Here is a 19,814-nt window from a genome sequence, read left to right as displayed (position 1 = left end):
AGCCTGGGGAAGAGAAGACTGAGGGGGGATCTTATCAATGTGTACAAGTACCTGAAGGGAGAGTGTCAAGGGGACGGGGACAAACTCTTTTCAGTTGTCCCGTGTGACAGGCCAAGAGGCAATGGGCAGAAACTGAAGCACAGGAAGTCCTGCCTGAGCGTGAGGGGGAATTTCTTCCCTGTGAGAGTGACGGAGCACTGGCACAGGTTGCCCAGAGAGGCTGTGGAGTCTCCTTCTCCGGAGATCTTCAAGGCCTGCCTTGATGCAGCCCTGTCTACCATGCTCTAGGTGACCCTGCTGAGCAGGGAGGTKGGACTAGATGATCTCCAGAGGTCCCTTCCAACCTTACTGATTCTATGATTCTATGAAACATAATCATTCTTGTCTGTGTTGATGTAAGTTTTATACCACTGTACCTTTAATGAAAGGAATTACTCTTGATGCAGGAAAGAGAGAGCTGAGAGTCAGGATCTCTGTATTTCTAAGAGACCAGCTTTTAAATTTATTTTTATTTCTATGCCTTTTCAATTTAAACTAGAYTTCCTGTTTCTATTTTTTCAGATGTCAATTTAAAAGACATTTTTAATTTGACATTTTCAAATGTCAACTTAAAAAGTCTTTAAAAAATATGAAATAGAAATTAATTAAAAAATAAATATTCACAACAGAATTAATGGATATACTTTCYGTAGTTGACTGAGAAGGAAGGAAAAGAACATACATAATATTTTCAATTATAAATGTTGGTAAGAATGGCTTGGTTGATTCCCTTTTTTGTGGGTAAARAAAGTTTCATGAAATTCTTGGGATGTCCACATTATCTGTAGTTCATGCAGTTTTACCTTGGAGTAGTTTTAATCTGGTCCATGTACTGAAGAGCCACTAGTGGTTCCTTCTGTTGTCCCTGGACAAAGACTCTCAGCTCCAGCACATGACTCAACATACTCAAGATGTGAATTCCCTCCGGCAGCACCTGTTCTTCTCCATGAATTACATAASGAGAATCAAGTCACTTTACTTTTAACTTAGTTACCTCAGATTTCTTGTTTTTAAATAATACTCATGATTTTAGTTTCCAGGAATATCTTTCCTCTATATCAAGTATTCTGCTTCTTAACAGCTTCTCAATCCGTTTAATATTCTCTGTAATTTTTCTTCTTCATTTTTGAGTATTTTCATCTGCCAAAACTTCCACTCTTTGTACACTTGCCCATTTGTCACTTGCATGTTAAGCATAGCGTTACGTTTGCATATCTTAGAGCTTTTAGGTAACATTTTACTTCTGAGGCTTTTTGGAATATGCTGCTAATACATGTAGGTAAAATCATAATAGGGGAAACTGGCTCCATTGGAAGGACTTTTTAAATTCTSATTGTTTTTAAAGGATGCAAAGGATGTCAACTTGACAACATAGCAGGCAAGTTCTTACTTCTGATAAAAAAAATAGGAAAGGACAAGTGACTCTTAGCAGTGCTTTAGCTTTAACTGGAAAAGACAAAACCACAGSTAGAGAAGTTAAACCTACATGTAGACCAAGAAACAGTCATTAGATGGTAACAACACATAGTCATTATGAGCTTGGATAGCAAAATTGGTACGCTATTACCTGTGGTCAGATTGTGTGCATAGAATCATAGAATAGAATCATAGAATCAGTAAGGTGGGAAGGGACCTCTGGAGATCATCTAGTCCGACCTCCCCACTCAGCAGGGTCACCGAGAGCATGTTAGACAGCGCTGCATCCAGGCAGGCCTTGAAGATCTCTGGAGAAGGAGACTCCACAGCCTCTCTGGGCAACCTCTTCCAGTGCTCTGTCACTCTCACAGTGAAGAAATTCCCCCTCACGCTCAGGCAGAACTTCCTGTGCTTCAATTTCTCCCCATTGCCTCTTGGCCTGTCACACGGGACAACTGAAAAGAGTTTGTCCCCATCCCCTTGACACCCTCCCTTCAGGTACTTGTACACATTGATCAGATCCCCCCTCAGTCTTCTCTTCCCCAGGCTGAACAGGCCCAGCTCTTGCACCCGTTCCTCATAGGGCAGGTGCTCCAGCCCTCTGATCATCTTTGTAGCCCTACGCTGGACTCTCTCCAGTAGCTCCTTGTCCATTTATATATTCTTTTCCTCTCTTTCCATTTTTTATGYTGAGATATATCTGAGCATAAACATAGGTAACTGTACCCTGATCACTATTAATCTGTGCATTTGAAGACAGTCTGATTCACCTCTCACATAGAAAAAGGTGATTTCTCATACTTTTTTAGTTACTACCACAATTGCTCTGTGAATCTGTGTATATGCGTGTGTGTATGCGTGTGTGTGCATGCATATGTACCTGTATGCAGAGAGAACAAGATAAAAACTGTAGAGCTAGATAAYTGATTGAATAAGTAGTAGGCTTATTCACTTTATGGCGATCTAATCTTTCCTTTATACAGACATACTCCTCTTACTAAGGAGTAATATTTTTTCCACAGGAGAAGAATTTTGATCATGAGAACAGGAAATAATTCAGTACATTTTGTTAACACATTTCTTTCTTCCACCAAGTGACAGTCTGTTCTATGTCTTAGCCAACAATAAGAATATGCTAGTGGTTTACACACCCCACTGCGTAGGTCCTACCTCACTACATCAGCACTATTAATGCAATATATCTGTCAAGGCTTATTAAAATTCTTTTTGATGTGTATCTTGGCTCATAAACCTCCACACTGTATTGATATTGCCTAAGGGAACGTCCTTGTAGCACTGAATTGCTGTGGATGGGATGATAAAAGAGAAATGTTCAGAACTTTAAAAAGTTTAGTCTCTAGCAGAGCTTTCTCTTCTGACAGCRCTTCTTTTGAATAACGTTTTCTGTTGGCATTCTAGAGCTATTATTCAAAAGTTGGTTCACAGAATGTTTTAACTCATGGAGAAATAAACTTTTCTACAATAAATAACTGAGAGGAAAAGGTGAATGATGCATGTCGATACATGTTCATAGACATACCCTTTTCAGGGCCTTTGTTGTACCTCTAACAATCCTTAAACAGTAAATAAACCCCGGTAGTCAGTTTGCTCACTACACAAGTTGGCTGGAGCAGTGGATTTTTTTGTGTTCCTCCTCCTGTATATAATCTCTTCTGTTTTCTATTTGTAATTAACTGCCACAGGACACAGGGACTGTCCTTAKGAACATATCTCTGGTGGCAGATGATATTATATGCTTCAGAAAAGTATTAAACTTTTACAGTATATTTAAGCTAAACTATGTGGGGAAAMTTTTRCTGATGATGATTTTACAGACCCTTAAGTAGAAATATCAATAGCTTCTATAAATATTACCTATGTTAACTAGGAGTGCCTTATGCCTTTAAATGGTCATTTCTTTACTGAAAATCTCTTCTATTTCACTCAGATTTCCTCACAGTACRTTTCCTTCAGTAAGTTCTTTAGGTTCACCATAAAAGTCTTCRCTTTAATAAACTGTGTGATTAAAACAATGTGATTTTACATAGATCTGAACAATCAGACCATAATCAAGTTCAGACTGAAGTCAATATCTGGGGAACTTTCCACTAATTCAGAAGAGAAAGTGGGAGAAGGGGGAGGGAGACAGAGATGGAATAGTAAACAGAGAATCAGTCTTTATATATAAAAATACACATTATACAGCCATACATACATTCACACTGCTTCAGYACTAGGCTAACTCTGGAAGACATTTCTTTCAGAACCTCTCTTAGGGAATCAAATTGAAAATAAGATAGGGGCATAAGATGCATTGCTTGGGGTCAGGCAGAAAATAACACATTTAAGCCATATCTGGTTTAATGTTTACCTCTTCTCCTTCACATTTTTCATATTATTAATACATTTGACTGTACTTGTTTGCCTTTTTGTCACTTATTTTATTTTCTTGTCTTCTTTCTCTGTATAGAAAACTCCAAAACAAAACTGAAGCAACAGTAAAGTTCCCTCTGCTTCAGAGGCTTAAAGGTTTACAGATAGCAAAAATGAATCTGTAAACATTTTTCACTCAAAATTTTAATTTGAATTTAAGTGAAAAGTWGAATTGCATTCATTTCCAGTTGGTAAATTCTCTCTTACTTTAAAATACCAAATATTTAGATACAATGAATTGTACAACAATAAAACAGTTGCACTGAATTAAGAGATTTCCTTAATCTACTACTTTTGGCCAGGAAACAGCCTGAGGACTCCCCAAAGAACTTCAGTTTTGAGGAATGGGATAGAAGTTTGTCCCATGGTCCACTTTCTATACCTTTTTCTTTAAAAATAGATGGGAACTGTTCTTAGGATCAGATGTGTGACGATGAAAGACATCTCCTACAAAAGTACCTGTTATACAGAACGGGTAGGTTGCCAGGAGCTTTCCAAACATCCTTTGGCTCTGTCTGCCTACACTCTACATGCTGGTAGGTTACTCCCTTGAAATCTACCTTAAGATCTCCAGGACTAGAGGCAGCAGTGTGCCTTGAGCTATCTCTGTCTTAGATCTCAAATTAACAGTTAAACTAGCCACTAGTTCTCTAAAGAAAACCAATGTAAATTTAAAACTAAGACACAGATTAGATGAAAACTTTTCTAGCTCAGGCTATCCTTTGCACAAACCAGTGAGTAGTGTGGTGCCATTCTGACCAAATTAAATTGATGTTACAAACAAACAATGAATTGATTAGCACTCTAATGGTAGTATATTCAGGTAAACTCAAAAAAAAWTATTGTAGATGAATCCAAAAAAATTAGACGCTTAAATGAGTCTAAACAGTTCCCTCTCCCACTGCGAAATAAGCAAGTATAAAAGGCTTCTGGTCAGCTCCAAAAAGGAACACAGATGATCTGATAGCGAAAGTTGCAAACATGGTAAAAGGCTAACAGTTCTGTGTGTGGAATTTACAATGAGGAGTATACCATCTAATACTGATTGGATTTCCTGTGGAGAGAAAATTAGCTCAGACTTGCTCCAACTTAATTCCTTCTTGCATCACCAGTTGAGACTACAGAGCTAAAAGAAGACTTTGCTTGAAAATTCCTCATTTGCAGTCATGCAGCCAAGGTGCTAGAGTCTAAAGTCAGCCAGTTATTGCATTTCACAAAGAAGACCAAGTACTCAGATCCATACACACTCACTTGTTTTGTGGTATAATAACACATTGAGCACTTACTCAGGAAACATAAATTATGGATTCCAGACCTAGTTAGATTAAGGTGTCAAAGGATGGTAGGCTCTTAGGAAGGCCAGGCAGGCATTTCCTGTTTTAAAATCCTCTCTTGAAATAGTTTCTGCTTTTGGCCATRTAATGAAGACAGAAATGTATAGCTGAGATTATTTAAATCCCTCCAGTACTGACCAAAGCTCTACTTCTTTTTCACCATTCTGTATGGTATGTTTTGTTTTTACTCAARKAGTGAATTCTTCATGAGAACTTTCAAAAAAAAAAAAAAAAGAAAAGAAAAAGAAAAAGAAAAAAGAAAAAGGAGGAAAAGAAGAAGAATAGGAAGAATGAAGAGCAATGATAGCTTTAGATTTTGGAACCGAACAAGACTGACACCTTCTCTTCAGAAAAGATTATGTAAAAAACCTAGCAAGCTGGCAGTATAAAAGACTCCTAGAAGAAAAAAGATGCTAGAGAATAACTTTAAAATTTTATAGAGAACCAGAACCATTCATATCCTGATGACAGAATGCTCCATTTTTGAATAAATTCCTATATTCATATATTTCTTTTGTTGAGATATACATTTTAGACACAAAACCTAAGAAGACAATGCAGCCAACTGTCAGTGACCACTGAATAACTGAGATCAACATAGTCAATTCCAAACTTCATTTTTTTAAAGTCTCAAAGAGATCTGACCCTTTCAATGTGTTGCTGATGACTTTGCTGGCTATAATACTTTAAATAGATATGCATTTAAATTCCAATTAATATTCTTGATAAGTTTTAGGTAAACCAGATATTTCCTTGAATAATGTTTTCTGTAGAAATGTGCTGGCTCATATGAGAATAKATGTATTGCTTTTATCAAATCATGTTTGGAAAAAAATGCTTCCACAGGCTGCCTTCAAAACAAGATGGAGACAATCTGTAACTGCAGTCATTCTAAAAAGTCAGCAYGTTGCAAGATGATATAGGTCTCCATGCATTGCTGAACCTCCAGACTCTCCTTCATATCTCCATTTGCTTCTTCTGAATATTCTWTCACTCTCCTGTGCTAAAACAGCAAATCTGTAAAACCTGCCCTAAGATTAATTACAGAGAAGGTCTAAATCTAGCCATGTCAGCAAGAAGAACACAAGTTCCTAGGTGAGTTCCTAGGTAAGCTTTGGTCCTTCACCATTATTTTTATCATGACTTGGCTGTGTATCATGACATGCATTAGGGTTCTGTGCTTTGTTCTAGGAATTCCTCTGAAGAAGCTCTACAATTCACCTTTAACTTCTGCAGGTGCCATATCAACATCTTTTCTAGCTGAGAAACATAATTATTATGAAAACTCTAAAGGATTATGTGTGAAGTGTTCTTCTTGTAAATTCCACGGAGATCTTTGATTTGAATAATTATTTTTATAACGTGTCAGGCTGGTGTCTAATGACACTGTTGAAACAGTTTCATTTTGGTTCTAAACGCATATTTAGATGTTTTAGGTATAAGTGGACTAAATGGTATTTTCTGTGACATAGGCATGAAATAAAGCACTAATTTAGCAGATTGTAATCAGTGTATTAACCTGGAGATCTTTCTTTGCTTATGAATGGTGCAAATAATCCATCTGGAAGATAGGACTACTGAAAATGCTGAGACGTGAACTAGTACATACTTAGTTATAATGTCAGGTTGGCAGTCCTACTTAAGGTAAGCAAGACTGAATGTCTTTCTAGATAGTATGCCTCAGTTAAACTCAGATTATTAAACTCAGTGCAAAGCCAGCTGAATGAAATTTAAGGACCAAGGGTAAGGAGAGGCCAGGCTGGATTATATGTGACAATTCTAATAGCTATGACAGTTTTTACAAATATCTGACTGCCATTTTCCTTTTGGAAGTAATCTAATGATTTAGGCCGTCTACCAAGCAGGTAGAGTTGGTATGTTGGAGTCATTGTTTCATCTTTGGCCTTTTCTCCTGAGCTGTCCTTCCAGAGTATCTAATATTGCACTGCACCTAAAGTGGTAAAAAGATTGGTGAACCTTCAGTAAGTCTGCAACATCTAAAAGGTTCTTTCATTGTCCTGTGAAATATCTGCATATGAACTATATTGATTTACGTTCCTTTTCTTTCCATGAAAAGGGGAAAGATTGTCTGTAGAGCTAGAGAGCTGCGGTTCACAAGCCATTTTATCACAAAGTATGCCAGTGCAGACACCATTCACTTTGCAGATAGCATTTTATGCCACAAAAGGCTCTGCATACTGAAAAATCCCTGGCTAGACTGTCTCTACAATCCCTGCCTGAGAAACACCAGGCAAGAGGAAAAAATATGCAGCCCATTCACACAATGCTATSATCCAGTTCTTTGAAAGATACATTAACTCAATTAAAACCTGAAGAATGAATGACCAAAAACCTTAAAATAAAATAAACACAGAAGTAATCATAAAAGCTATGCTCACTCAGCTGGGCTGCTCCTAAACTAACAGTTTGAACTCAGGATCAAAATATAGTGAAAACTATAGTCCTTTTTTGTTCTGCTTTCCCTCTGTGACTTAAAGACAAATCTTTTTGGCCCATGCAGTTAAAATATACAGTACACGTAGCTCTTTATCTATCACACCCTGCAAATCACATTTTCCAGCATTAAAGAACTATTCATTTTGGCTCTTAATTACCTGACTTATCAGCATGTCATATTTGTCCCTCCTCCCTGCAGTAATTACATTCTGAATCAGTGTGACATTCAATATTGACCTTTATTTATAGCTCTTACAAATTGTCAAATGTTTATTTATAAACCATGAAAAGCAGAGTTTGTGAGAATATTGATTCAGTGAATTTAAAAAGCAGCGACCTAGCTTTCTGTGAGCAGAAGTAATCATGTGCAATTATTAGAGACTACCTTTCACTACTAATCTTGGATTTAACCTTATAATTGTGTTACTGAATTTGTTTCACTTTGTCCATATATCACCAGATTCTTAATAAGAAGTCTGATATCAACATAATTTAAGAAGGATAGTTTTAATTGCTTTTAAGATAAGGCAGAATCAAGAGGCCAATGTCAGGTAGTGAGAAAAGTATTTTAACAGCCTTTTTTATTTTGCAAGGAATCATAATTAATATTTAAATGCAYTAATGAAATAAGTTCTTAGTTGCTGCATCACACATCTTTGTGTTTATGCCAATAACAAAATTGCTAACTGCTCCTAATAATATCCCTCAGCTAAGCTTCACCACCTCTTTCTTCCTTATATAAAAACTATTTTGGTATCCAGTAGCATAAATTTGCAAGCGTAAAAGGCAAATTCAAAGTAAGAACAATTCTCCCTGTACTTATCTCAATATATATCAGGAGGAAAGCCACTGAATTCAGGAAAACTTACAAAAAAGCAAAACTAGCAAACACTAACTAATACCCCAGAGCTAGGCCAATAGAGGAAATCYGTACTCACTCGTGTTCCCAGGGAGCCAGATGCAGTGCAATAGCCAATAAAGGTATAACTGTCTTCCTTGGACTAAAATTAGAGCTCTGAGGAGCACTGCAGTAGTGTTTTATAATGCTCCATAATGACAGTATTTTTGGATGAAGCAGACTAATCATACTCTACTATTTACTACTTTTTGCTCAACTCATACAGTCTCAATGATGTGAATTTACCTAGGTTGAAATACCAAATCAGCACAAGTCATCCCTGTGAAGTTATGTTCACAAAACATAAGAGTCTGGGGGACTTTTTCCTTCATTTTTCAGTACCTTTCAATTAAAAATATATGAAAGTAAAATACTTGCAGGAAAGGTTCTGTTTAGGTGGAATGCAACTTCCTGATGGGATAACACTCTATTAGGAAACTGTACTCTGTGTACAAACTAATAGTTTATTTTTGAAAATTTGCATCCAGTTAGGGATTTAGATTTTTAAATGACCCTTGGTTTTAGTATGATTCTTTTTCTTGGGTGCTATATATTTTTTTAACATGCTGTGCTTGTTCCAGAGCTCTCCCTTACTTAACAAAAAAATTCTCATGTACAACAAGCTTTATAATTGCTGTAATTCAGTTATGCTGAGGAAAGTATTCCAGGAATCATAAGCTTGTGGAAAGTCATAAAGACTCCTCCCTTAAATAAAGTTAATTGCTTTATGATGTTCCCCATATTTTTTGCTGTTWATATTTTCCACCAAGCTGTGAGAGGTCAAAGACAGCATCATGTTTTGTCGGGAGTCAGTAAGAATTACTTAACACTGTTTACCAGTAAAGTCTGCAGAGCTCAGCCACAGTGAGAGATGAACTTGAGAAATATGCATATGCCATTTCTATCACATATTTATCTTACTGGAAACCASAGGTTTCCAATACTTCAGCAGCATTTTCAGCAGTTTCTTCAATTTAACATTATATACTAATTCATAGCTGGTCAGGATTTTTTTTTTCCTCGTGGAAAAAGCAGAGAAAAATAAAATTAACTTTAAAACATAGACTTTTAAATATGCTGTATTTTTATGGGAAAAAATAGCACTTTTTAATCTAAAATGGTAACAAAGCAGAAAAGTCTATTCTACAGGTTTTTAGGATCTGACAAATTACTAGGAAAACAGGCTGGCGGAAAACTCTACCCATAACTTCTGTGCCTGTAGCTCACAAAGTCCATAAACTTGAAGTCTATAAAATAGCTTAAGAACATGTACTGAGGGAGAAGCTCTGCTCTCATATTGACCCATAAACTACAAGACACTGAGGTGGAAATCTACTAAACTGACCTTTGGTGTGTCCAAAATGGCAGTTCTTATGCTATAAATTTATAAATAAATTGGTTTCATTTTTCTCACTTAAAAAAAATATTCTCATTACTTTTTGTTCATATGCATAAATTTCTTTACAGAACATATATAGAAGTTAGTGAGCTGGAGTCTACTCAAGCCAGTGGAAATATACTGTATTGAAAGGAGATACAACAAGCCCTTACCAAACACAGACTATCAAATTTTTAATGCATTAGTAAAATAAATAAAAAGATATTTTGCAAAGTGCAACTGGACTTTGAGATTATAAAAATTCTGTTCAACTAGAACTGCGTAGCTTCAGATAGATGCAATGCAACTATGTTTGCATGACAGAAACAAAACTTTACACTAAATTACAGAAAAGCGCGTATCCTAAAAAACCCTAAAATATTTCTCTAAAGGGGAGCTATCTGAAGTATAACCTCACTCAGGTAAACAAATAGCAAAATACTAATATAAGTGGAACACCTTTGCCATAAGCGTTACCTGTTTTGAGTGTGTTGTACTTCATGTGAAAAAAGGGCAAGTACGGCTCCTTTGCAAAGAACACACTAACTCTTTGCACAGTTTCCAGTGTGCAATACTGGATGCCAGTACCAATACTATTGAGATCAGTAGAAGACAGATCTTCAGAAAGTGCATATYCCTAGCATGAGACAGGGAACACCATCAGTCTTGCAGCGTGATCCACAAACTCCTTTAGAAACRGGCCAGAAGGGGCTGAGAAAGTGAGTTAAAGGCCCAGAGGCGACATTGCTACCAACTTTCTCTTTGACAAATCTCTTTTTCACTGTGATTAAGATGGAGAGTGAACTGTATTCTACAGCAGCAGCCTTTGGCAGCAGCAGTTTAGTCACACAACAGGTCCACCAGAAAGCAGAAAATCTTTGTGGCTTGTGGATGTCGCAAMTAAGAGAGCCCCACCTGTTCCCAACCAGTGCAGGCAATGGACTAAGATTTCTGTARAAGAACTGCATCTGGTTTCTTTCAATTTTTTCTCTCTTTTTTTTCTTTTTTCATTTGTCTTGGCTTACATGAAGGTGCTATTCCTATTGAAGAATCTTTTGATATTAGAGTACTATGAAAATGAAATTCATGCTGAATCTGGATGACTTTAAAAACAGCAGGAAAAAAAATAYTCACCTTTTTCTTTTCTTGATGGTAAAGTTATATGCTAATTTYAAAGAACGGTTGCAGTCTGCTCTAAATGAAGTTTGAAGAGAAGCTCTTTATACTGTAGAGCATCTGTCATGCGCTATAGTAGATATACCAACATAAAAAATGCATTTATTATACAACCATGAAAATGTGGATATCAGAGAAACCACATCCTTTGCATAGGCTATTTATTCATTTTGCATATTTGCAGTCATTCAGGGTTCTTTGCATCTGCCTCACCAGGCTGCATATGACATAGTCTCTAAACCCAGCAGTTGTATAACATTTGCTGTGGATATGAATATATCCACAGATATTTTAATATTAAAGTCAGTCTTACCATCAAAGCATATTCTACATTCAAGTAAAAATGTTCATTTCATGAATAGGTTAAAGGATAATTCAGATAGGAAGGGACCTCAGGAGGTCTCTAGTCTAACCTGCTGTTCAAAGCAACATCAGCTCTGAGGTCAGACCAAGTTATTCAGGGCTCTGTCCAAACCTCCAAGGATGGAGCCTGTGCAGGCTCTCTGGGCAACTGATCCCACTGCTTGACTGTGATGACAGTGGAAAGTGTCTCCTTATACCCAGTCTGAACCTCGCATGTTTCAGCTCAAGCCTATCATCCATTTTTCTCCCGTCAYGCCCCACTGTGAAGAATCCAGCACCATCTTCTTGATTCTCYGTTAGTACCAGGGGCTGCCGTTATATCCCCCTGAAGGCATTCCTTYTCCTCAGCCTCTCCTCACAGGGAAAGAGTTCCAGCCCTGACCATCCTGGTGGCCTTCTCCTTGACTCACTCATTTGTCAACATCTGCAGGCCACTTGTGGCCTAAAACTAGATGCAGTATTCTAGGTGTGGTCTAATAGAGCATCACTGGGCCCTAAAACATGCTAATCACACAGCTTTCTCCTTCATATGTAAATTTTTTAGAATCAGAGTTCTAATTTCATGCCAGTGTGCACCTGAAGAGTGCAGAAGAAAAGATTCTAGAAATGAAGATGCATTGAGCTCTTGAGGAATCTATTCGAACTTTTTTCCATTAGTCTTGTTTCATTCTTATTAATATCACTGTCAAATTTCTCTAGGCAAATAACTTGATTAGAAAGGAAAAGTTTTTCATTGCTAAGCTAGGCTACAATTAGAAAGTATTCAAAGGAAAAAAGAAGTATTATTACTTATAGCTAATCACATCTATATTTGTAAAATGAACATGTACATTTGCTTTATATTTTATACAGCAGATAAAATGAACATGTCAGTATAGGCACAATGCTTCGATGTGGTGAGACACTCAGCTTTCTATAAATACTATTCCATTTAGCTTATACGTGTTGATACTTTACATACTTATGCAAACAAGCTGGAAGGAAATAATTAAGTCTGAAAAGTTAAGTACTCAAACACTATCAATAACAAGACTTTTCTATGACTTCAGTGGAACTCAGCCCTCRATGTGGATGCCAACCTTTAGAAGGCTAAAGGCAAGCATCTATCTATATGTGAGCTAGGCACCAGAACAACTCAATATACTCAACAGAAATGTAATCAATACAGTCAATAGACTTTACAGAAGTACTCCACTCTCACAGAAGTAGACACCTAGGGCTAGTGTTATAGTAGCTGCATTACCTGAAGCAACCGTACAGTCCTGACAGATACGACACAGGACTGAGGTAGGATCCTTTCTGAAACAAAACAGGAAGTTTTGCCTGTGCCTGGAAGGGTGGGAGTGCCTTAGGGCATCTAAAATGCTAATAGATGTCTGAAGATGTCTCCACTAAATTGGAAGCTCTGCATATGAAAAGCTAGCCTCCACAGACCACACTGACCATCCTCAATTATAGTCAKTGAAGATCTGTGACTCCTGCTTTATATGTGAACACCCCAAATTTGTCTGTCTTACTCTCGACCTGCTCTCACTGATAATTTTAGGTGTCCATGATCTACAAAGGTATCTCAGTGTTTGGGATCACTGCAATTGCCTTAATAGGTACTGTTTGAAATTCACTGGAGTACTCAGCCTGACCYCCCAGCTCCAGAAAAAAGCAAGTATGCCACAGCCTCCCGCGTGAACCAGCCCTGTGTAATGACTTGGATATCCCAGGRCATCTTAAAGCACACTGGATACCTCACATAGCCAACTAGAGTGAGACCTGAAAGTCTCAACCTGAATGACATTAATTTTTAACAAAATGTTGGAAGTAAGGTCTTGAGTTTTATGGTGATCTCATTCATTGCATAGGATAGGCCTGTTCTGGTGAAGAATCACGACTACCAAGGGAAGAACACTTCTCTGGAAAAACCTTCCTTCATTTGTGCCAGAAGCTTAAGGGTTTAGTAGAGAAAGGGTAGTTCAGAAAGAGAAACAGGGGTTTTATGATTAGCATAACAGAACGTTACCGTAAGAAAAAATACATTTTTCCACTAATTTCACAGACAGTACTGTGCTAGGCAAGCCATTCACATCATTTTTTTTTCCCATATGAGAGTCACTAACTACACATTCTTCATTTCAGAGATGCCTGAACATTGGAGCTTAATTTACAAAAACACTATCTAAAAACTAACTAAATCAATGAAGCTCAAATACTTTGAAAAATCAGATTGTAAGAGTCCCAAATTTGGTATCTAAATATTACTCTATCAGTAACTTCTTATTACACCTATTCTTTACCTCCTATACATGTTTTAAAGATACATGACTTACTGTTTGTGAAGAACTAAAAAGATACAATGATAACATTCATGGAGAGGCTCACAGACAAAGTCCTAACTGTCTATTTAAAGGGCGGTTTGAATTAGCATCTTATTAAGTTAGCATAGTCTGTCTTGCTCACTGAATTGGGTAAAGGACTTCTGGAATGCTCAACTTCTTATCATAATATAAACATGAGTTGAATTAAAGATGCACAGACAAGCTAGTTCTAGCTATTGCTTTGTTTCTGAGTTAATAATACACTTCTAGTGCATTTTTACATCCACATACACTGATTTTTTGTGTAATAAAACCCTAAATATAAATTGTGTAAATAGTTATATTGATAAGCGTAAGCAGCTGCACACAGAAAAATGTATCTAAAAGAGTCAAGATGTATAATGCGTCATCTACACAGACTTATTTTAGGGCAAAAAAACTGAGCAAGCATACTAGGATCCCTGCCAACATGATACACACCATCAGATGTGAAGGAATTTCAGAAATTAATGCAGGTGAAGAATATCACTCCTATGTTTTGATCACAGCCCTTTCCTATGATGCTTGGAAGAAACTTTTATCAAATCAAACAATATTCTGGGAGATCATAAAAATGCTTGTATTTCACCAGAGATATAAATAAGCAGAAACCTAAGAAGCTGGTATGAATAATAGAAAAATCTAAATATCACGAATTTATTACTTCAAACTATTTTTTCTATATTTAAAGCAAAGAACCTGTACAGTACCTTGCAACCATGCAAACTACCAGGCATTCTTAAAAGATTTTAAAAGATTGCTTTCAAGTTAAATAAAAGAAGCAGTAACATTTAAAATGAGCTATTATTACCATCTTCAAGTGACACTACAAAAAGGTTCACTTTAGGATTACAGAACCAGTAGTTCTCATCATAGGATTATATGACCATTTAGTTATCTACCGATAAAGATTTATTTTTCAAAGGGCTAATGTGCCCAAAACCAGCAGGCTGGACAAAAACATTTCCTGGGTATGTGAAAGGCAAGATACCTTCAACTTCTGTGCTTTTTTGTACATGTAAAGAACAAGCATCATCTCAGCAGACATACCTTAATCTGTTTCAGTTTCACACATAATGCATGTTACACGAATTATATAGCCTAATCTCCACAACCAGATCTAGTTGTTGCAGCAAGACTTAATGCCTACTGACTAGAGCGACAAGAGCTGAGCACTTGTACTTGCAGCCTGACCAAGGGAGACAGGGCCCTTTTCAGGAAATCTGAGGAGGCAGATTTGTGTGTCTCCACACATTCAGAGGCTAAACATCCATGTTGTCCACCAACCAGGCTAGATGGGCTGGGATTTCATGCTGATGCCACGCTGCCATTCAGAAAGGAATGCARGAATTAACAGTGCCAGAAATGAAGGGAAAACCAATGCCATAGCCCACGAAGGCACCTAGGAGGAAGAGACCTTAGTTCTAACTGGGTTAACAGATGACGTATTTTGATTATCAAAGCTGAAGGGCAAATGACCCTTTCCTGCTATACAAATGCGTCAGGCACARAATTAGGCTCTTGTTTGTTAGCTACCTCTCTGGCCCAGCAGCCTCTGAATTTTTACTTGCAAAATAATGCATCATATATGGTAAGAAAAGTTTAGTAGCCAGATTTTTCTCATCTTGTTTGAGTGCTTGAATTGCAGTCTACTGTAAAATATATCAACTCTACCTCCACCTTGCACTCTGGCTGTGTTTCGAAAGAAACAAAAGAGCCAGTCCTTCTGATTCCTCTTCAGGAATGGCTTAGATGGTAAATGTAGGAATGCATTGCAAGTGGCAAGTCCAAAATCACTCAAGCAATTATAGACCAGAATAAAGTATTTAAGCATCTCATAGAGAACCTCACTTAAGCACTTCAGAATATAGGTAAGTTCCAGTTAGGCCTGTAAAATAACCAGATCGCAGGATAAYTATCTTGTTGGAACAGCCATTCAGAGAAATATAACCGAGTTTGAAGCACTGATTAAGAAGAAGTCATTCAGGCACATTTCGGGTACACAGATGGGTTATTTTTGTGGGTTTTTTTCTTACACAGCTTTAATTAGGTGAAGCCCTCGAGGACTATAATCGTCATAAGTATTTGCATAGATAAATAATTAAAACAAATAAATGTGAGTCAAACTGTCCTTTGGGAAAGCTCAGGCTCAAGAGGTGTCCCTAGTGGTCTATTTCCTCATCAAAAGCATGACTAGACATTTCTAACAAAATCCATCACTCAGTTGCTTGATGAATGAATACTGTACAGGCTGTGCTGCTCTAACAAATAGCTGCATAAATTTACCTGAAACATTTAAATTCTGACTATAATGATTATCTTTTATATATGTAACCTTTTTTGCATTACTAATGGCAATCACTACCATGATAGAATTGTGATGTGTATTGATATTTCACTGTGTTCTAAGCAAGGGGAAATGATTACCAGTCAGTATAGCCTTAATCTCTCCCAAAGAATTAAAAACCGCTGTTGATCTTACTTATAAACTTAGGAGAGGCGTATCAGTACATATAAAGAAAAAAAAAAAAGCAGTGCATAATCAGAATTCAAATGTCTAATAAATACATTTGAAACAAATTCAAGCTTTAAATACCCTAATTTGAGATTACCTTGGATACTCTGTTTGCAACCTCTCTGCCTACAGTCAGCCCCTGAACAAAGGTCCGTGCAGCAATGAAAGCTCTAGTCACTTGAACCTTCAGCTTCCTTGGTACATCTCCAAATGGTTTCAGCTGGTCTGTGTACTTGCTTACACACTCCAAGTAGTCCTCAGTGAAATGATACTGGGGGTTTATGAGCTGGAACATCCGCTCCAGTAGTCGAGCCCAGAAATCATTCAGCATTTCCTCCAAGTTCACATTGCCTCCTGTATAATATCGTTTCAGTTCTGTAAAGAGATCCTGGAACACTTCTGAGTTCTGCATGTACAGCATCCCATATGTCCGAACAAACATGTCATTGAGGGACTTTTCTGCGTTCTCCAGAAGTTCTCGGAAAAATTCTGCAGAGAAAATAAGCAAGTGTTAATAAAAATATTAACAAGGCACAAAGGGTGTTTTTGATTGCTTTGCTATATAACCACTAGTAAAATTTAACCTAATATGTTGTCATCACTACAATTCATTAGTAAAATTCAATTATTTGAACAGGAAATAGCAAGAAAATCTTAGCATTTTCAATAAATYGATATTATACAGAAGGACTGTACTAGAATCATCCCCTAGTTGTGTCATAGCCAGCCTGCTTATTCCCATTTGTACTATTTGTTGGCATTGGGATAGTATGCCTTATATTTCTTCAAATTCATGTCAAACTTAACTGCTTCTGTGCTTCTTATTTGCTCAGGCCCAAACCACAGCCTATTTTCAAGTTTTGGCTTATGGACTTTATTCTTTCATGGATACCATGGGATACCAACCACAGCAGAGATCTCTGAAATCTCTCTTAGGATGGCGGAAATGTGCTATCATCTCTTCTGTTAAGATCCTTTAACTGCCATATGTTTAGGTTTTCCCTAGAAATTCACTGAACATGTACAGTCATTCTGATAAAGCAGGCAGAGCTCTCTCGGATTTTAGAAGGTACCATCTTCCTATAATGTCCGCTTGTCATCAGGTCCTTCACACTACAATCAGCCTCCTTAAATCTCCTTTGGAAAAGAGTTTGATGACGGCTGTGGCCTGTAAACGGAGCACTGCAGGCAGTAAGGCAGAGATAGCAATGCCTTTAGCAAAGATATATACTTATTGCTATTAAAGGAGTCATGCTGATGCRGAAGCCATCATACAGCCAACTCCCAGACACTGGATTCTAAATACATGGTCATTGCACAAGGACACAATTTTGTACGCTAACTCTGTGGACACCCTGACTTAAAATCATGGCTACTGCTATGTGAATACCCTTACAACATGGAACCATTACACGGCTACAGAAATTCCTGAAAATGCAAACAAACTGTAATGCTGAAGACAGGATGGGAATTAAGAATTCAAAAAAWAATTATTCACTAAATTTGAGGCCTTGCAACTGCGTTCAGTGGAAAGTAGAGTACACTAAACACTGTGTACCAGGATGCAAGGACTCAGCAGGAGCAGAGTCTTTCCTTTTTAGCAGAAATTGTGCAGAGCTGCTGTCTTTGATCTTCTGAATAACTGCAAAGGAGTAATAATGAAAATGCATACAGACAACACTGAGAATGCACTTGGTATATCAAAGCACTTATTAAAGGGAAAATATATTCTAATAAATATATCAATGTCTAAACTGTCAATAGAATTACTGCTTTTCAGAGTGCATAAATTCAGTTTGGGAAGGAATATGCCTTTCCCAAATAGAACATGTAGGAAGAAACAAAAAACAAAAAATAAACCCTTGTTCCTCTCTGTTGGCAAGAAGAATAACTTGAGGTCCACAACATACAGTGTGCAGGTCTTTTCTGTTATTTTTTTCAAATTATTCATGCATTCTGACAAGGCAGTTTTAGAAGAAAACAAAACAAAGCAGTTTTTCAGCCCTAATTCTGACATGGTAGGATCCTTGATGTCTGAATCATCCTGATTATTATTTTATACATTCAGCATTTCTTCTTCTAAGAAGTATCTGGCTCTGTATTCATAGAGTCTGTAAGGCAAAAGGATGATAGACAAACTTTTAAATTGAGGTCTGGCGCTAAGACCCAGTGCAATTGAATGACAACTGTGAAAAGCAACCATAAAACTAGTGAATCCARGCCCCTCAGTCCTCTCACACGAGATTCTGCATATCAAAAGGTTACTGTAAGCAAATCAAGTGGTAGCTCCTCCCAATCTACAGCCACACTAGGAGACCCACTATTTATCTGAAAAGATTATGCCATTGTATAAATCAGTCACAGAGAGAGCAGGCTGACAGCTCCTCTGGTCTGAGATTGTTAGCCTATTATTTCTTTATGTAGGGGTATTATTTAGCAATCTTAGAGTTTGTCTGTTTTAAATCGACCAAACTTTTCAGGCTGGAATGGTCATTTATTCTATGCTTGTACAGCATCTAGCACAATTTGTCCTGGGCTGGTTGCAATCTTCAAATATACTTCAATATAAACATTATCAGTAACTCCAGCTTGTATGTCATGTTAGCCCAAATGTGACACTAGACATATGATAAGCTGTAGAAAAATTAGCATCTTCAGAATAGCAGGTAATTCAGTCAATTTTTAGTTTTCTCCTAGGTGTCTAGTCTTTGAAAGCTATTGCTTAGAGTAAGTTATTATGCCATTAAAAAGTTAGACCTTTATTCTTCTGCATGCTTTGATACAAGACAGTTGCTTTAAGACAGTTAGTTATCAGCATCAGTAACTCTATGTAGAATTCGGTTAATAAAGCAGCAACAACTACAAAATTGGACACCTGTTTCAGTTTCAGAGAGAAAAAGATCTCTCATGTTGTATTAATTAGTCAGAAAAAAATCTTAATGAAGTCCTTTTCAGTAAAATGAATGCTGCTCTGAAAGGTCACTTGCTTTTTTCAGTCAGGAGAACGACATACATCATGAAGGTAGCCTGCTTCGTACTGCTCATATATAGAGACTGTGTCCTGGCATAGTTGGGCACTTGTCCAGTCACATCAAGAGAAACTGTACTTCCTTCTGCAAAGGCTGAATTTTTCCATAGTCTTCATAGTAATTTAAAGACTTTATGTCCATTGCAAAGATGATATTTCATCCACTTGCAGGTACCTTTTGAAAAATAATGTAATATTTCAGCTCTAAGTAGAAGAACGAGGATGAGACAGACATTAGTCATGTTGCTTAATGCGCTTCTGGAAGACACTCAAGTACTAGGGCGGGAGAGGAGAATCTCTATGAGGCAGAACTGTGCCTGTTTTAAAATACATATCTTATGAAAAGTTTTGCTGCCAAAATAGGCTATCTTGAGCAATGCTAATGCTGGAAATATTTTTTTCATAATTTTAAATGGTGATTCATTTGCA

At 37.1% G+C, this 19,814-nt stretch overlaps 1 protein-coding gene across 1 annotated transcript in view; it reads right to left on the bottom strand.

Moving 5' to 3' along the window:
* Positions 1-19,814, bottom strand: part of GPC6 (glypican 6) — a 751,365-nt gene that overhangs the window by 319,625 nt on the left and 411,926 nt on the right. Inside the window, exon 3 of the mRNA XM_085305955.1 lies at positions 16,455-16,846. Within this exon, the coding sequence (XP_085162081.1) occupies positions 16,455-16,846 (392 nt within the window). The remainder of the gene's footprint in view (positions 1-16,454; positions 16,847-19,814) is intronic.

Source organism: Rhea americana, unplaced genomic scaffold (assembly GCF_003343005.1).
Source record: "Rhea americana isolate MKP2758 unplaced genomic scaffold, rheAme1 scaffold_23, whole genome shotgun sequence".
NCBI lineage: Eukaryota > Metazoa > Chordata > Aves > Rheiformes > Rheidae > Rhea > Rhea americana.
Note: the sequence above shows the minus strand (reverse complement) of the source record. Positions and strands in the feature narration are given on the sequence as shown.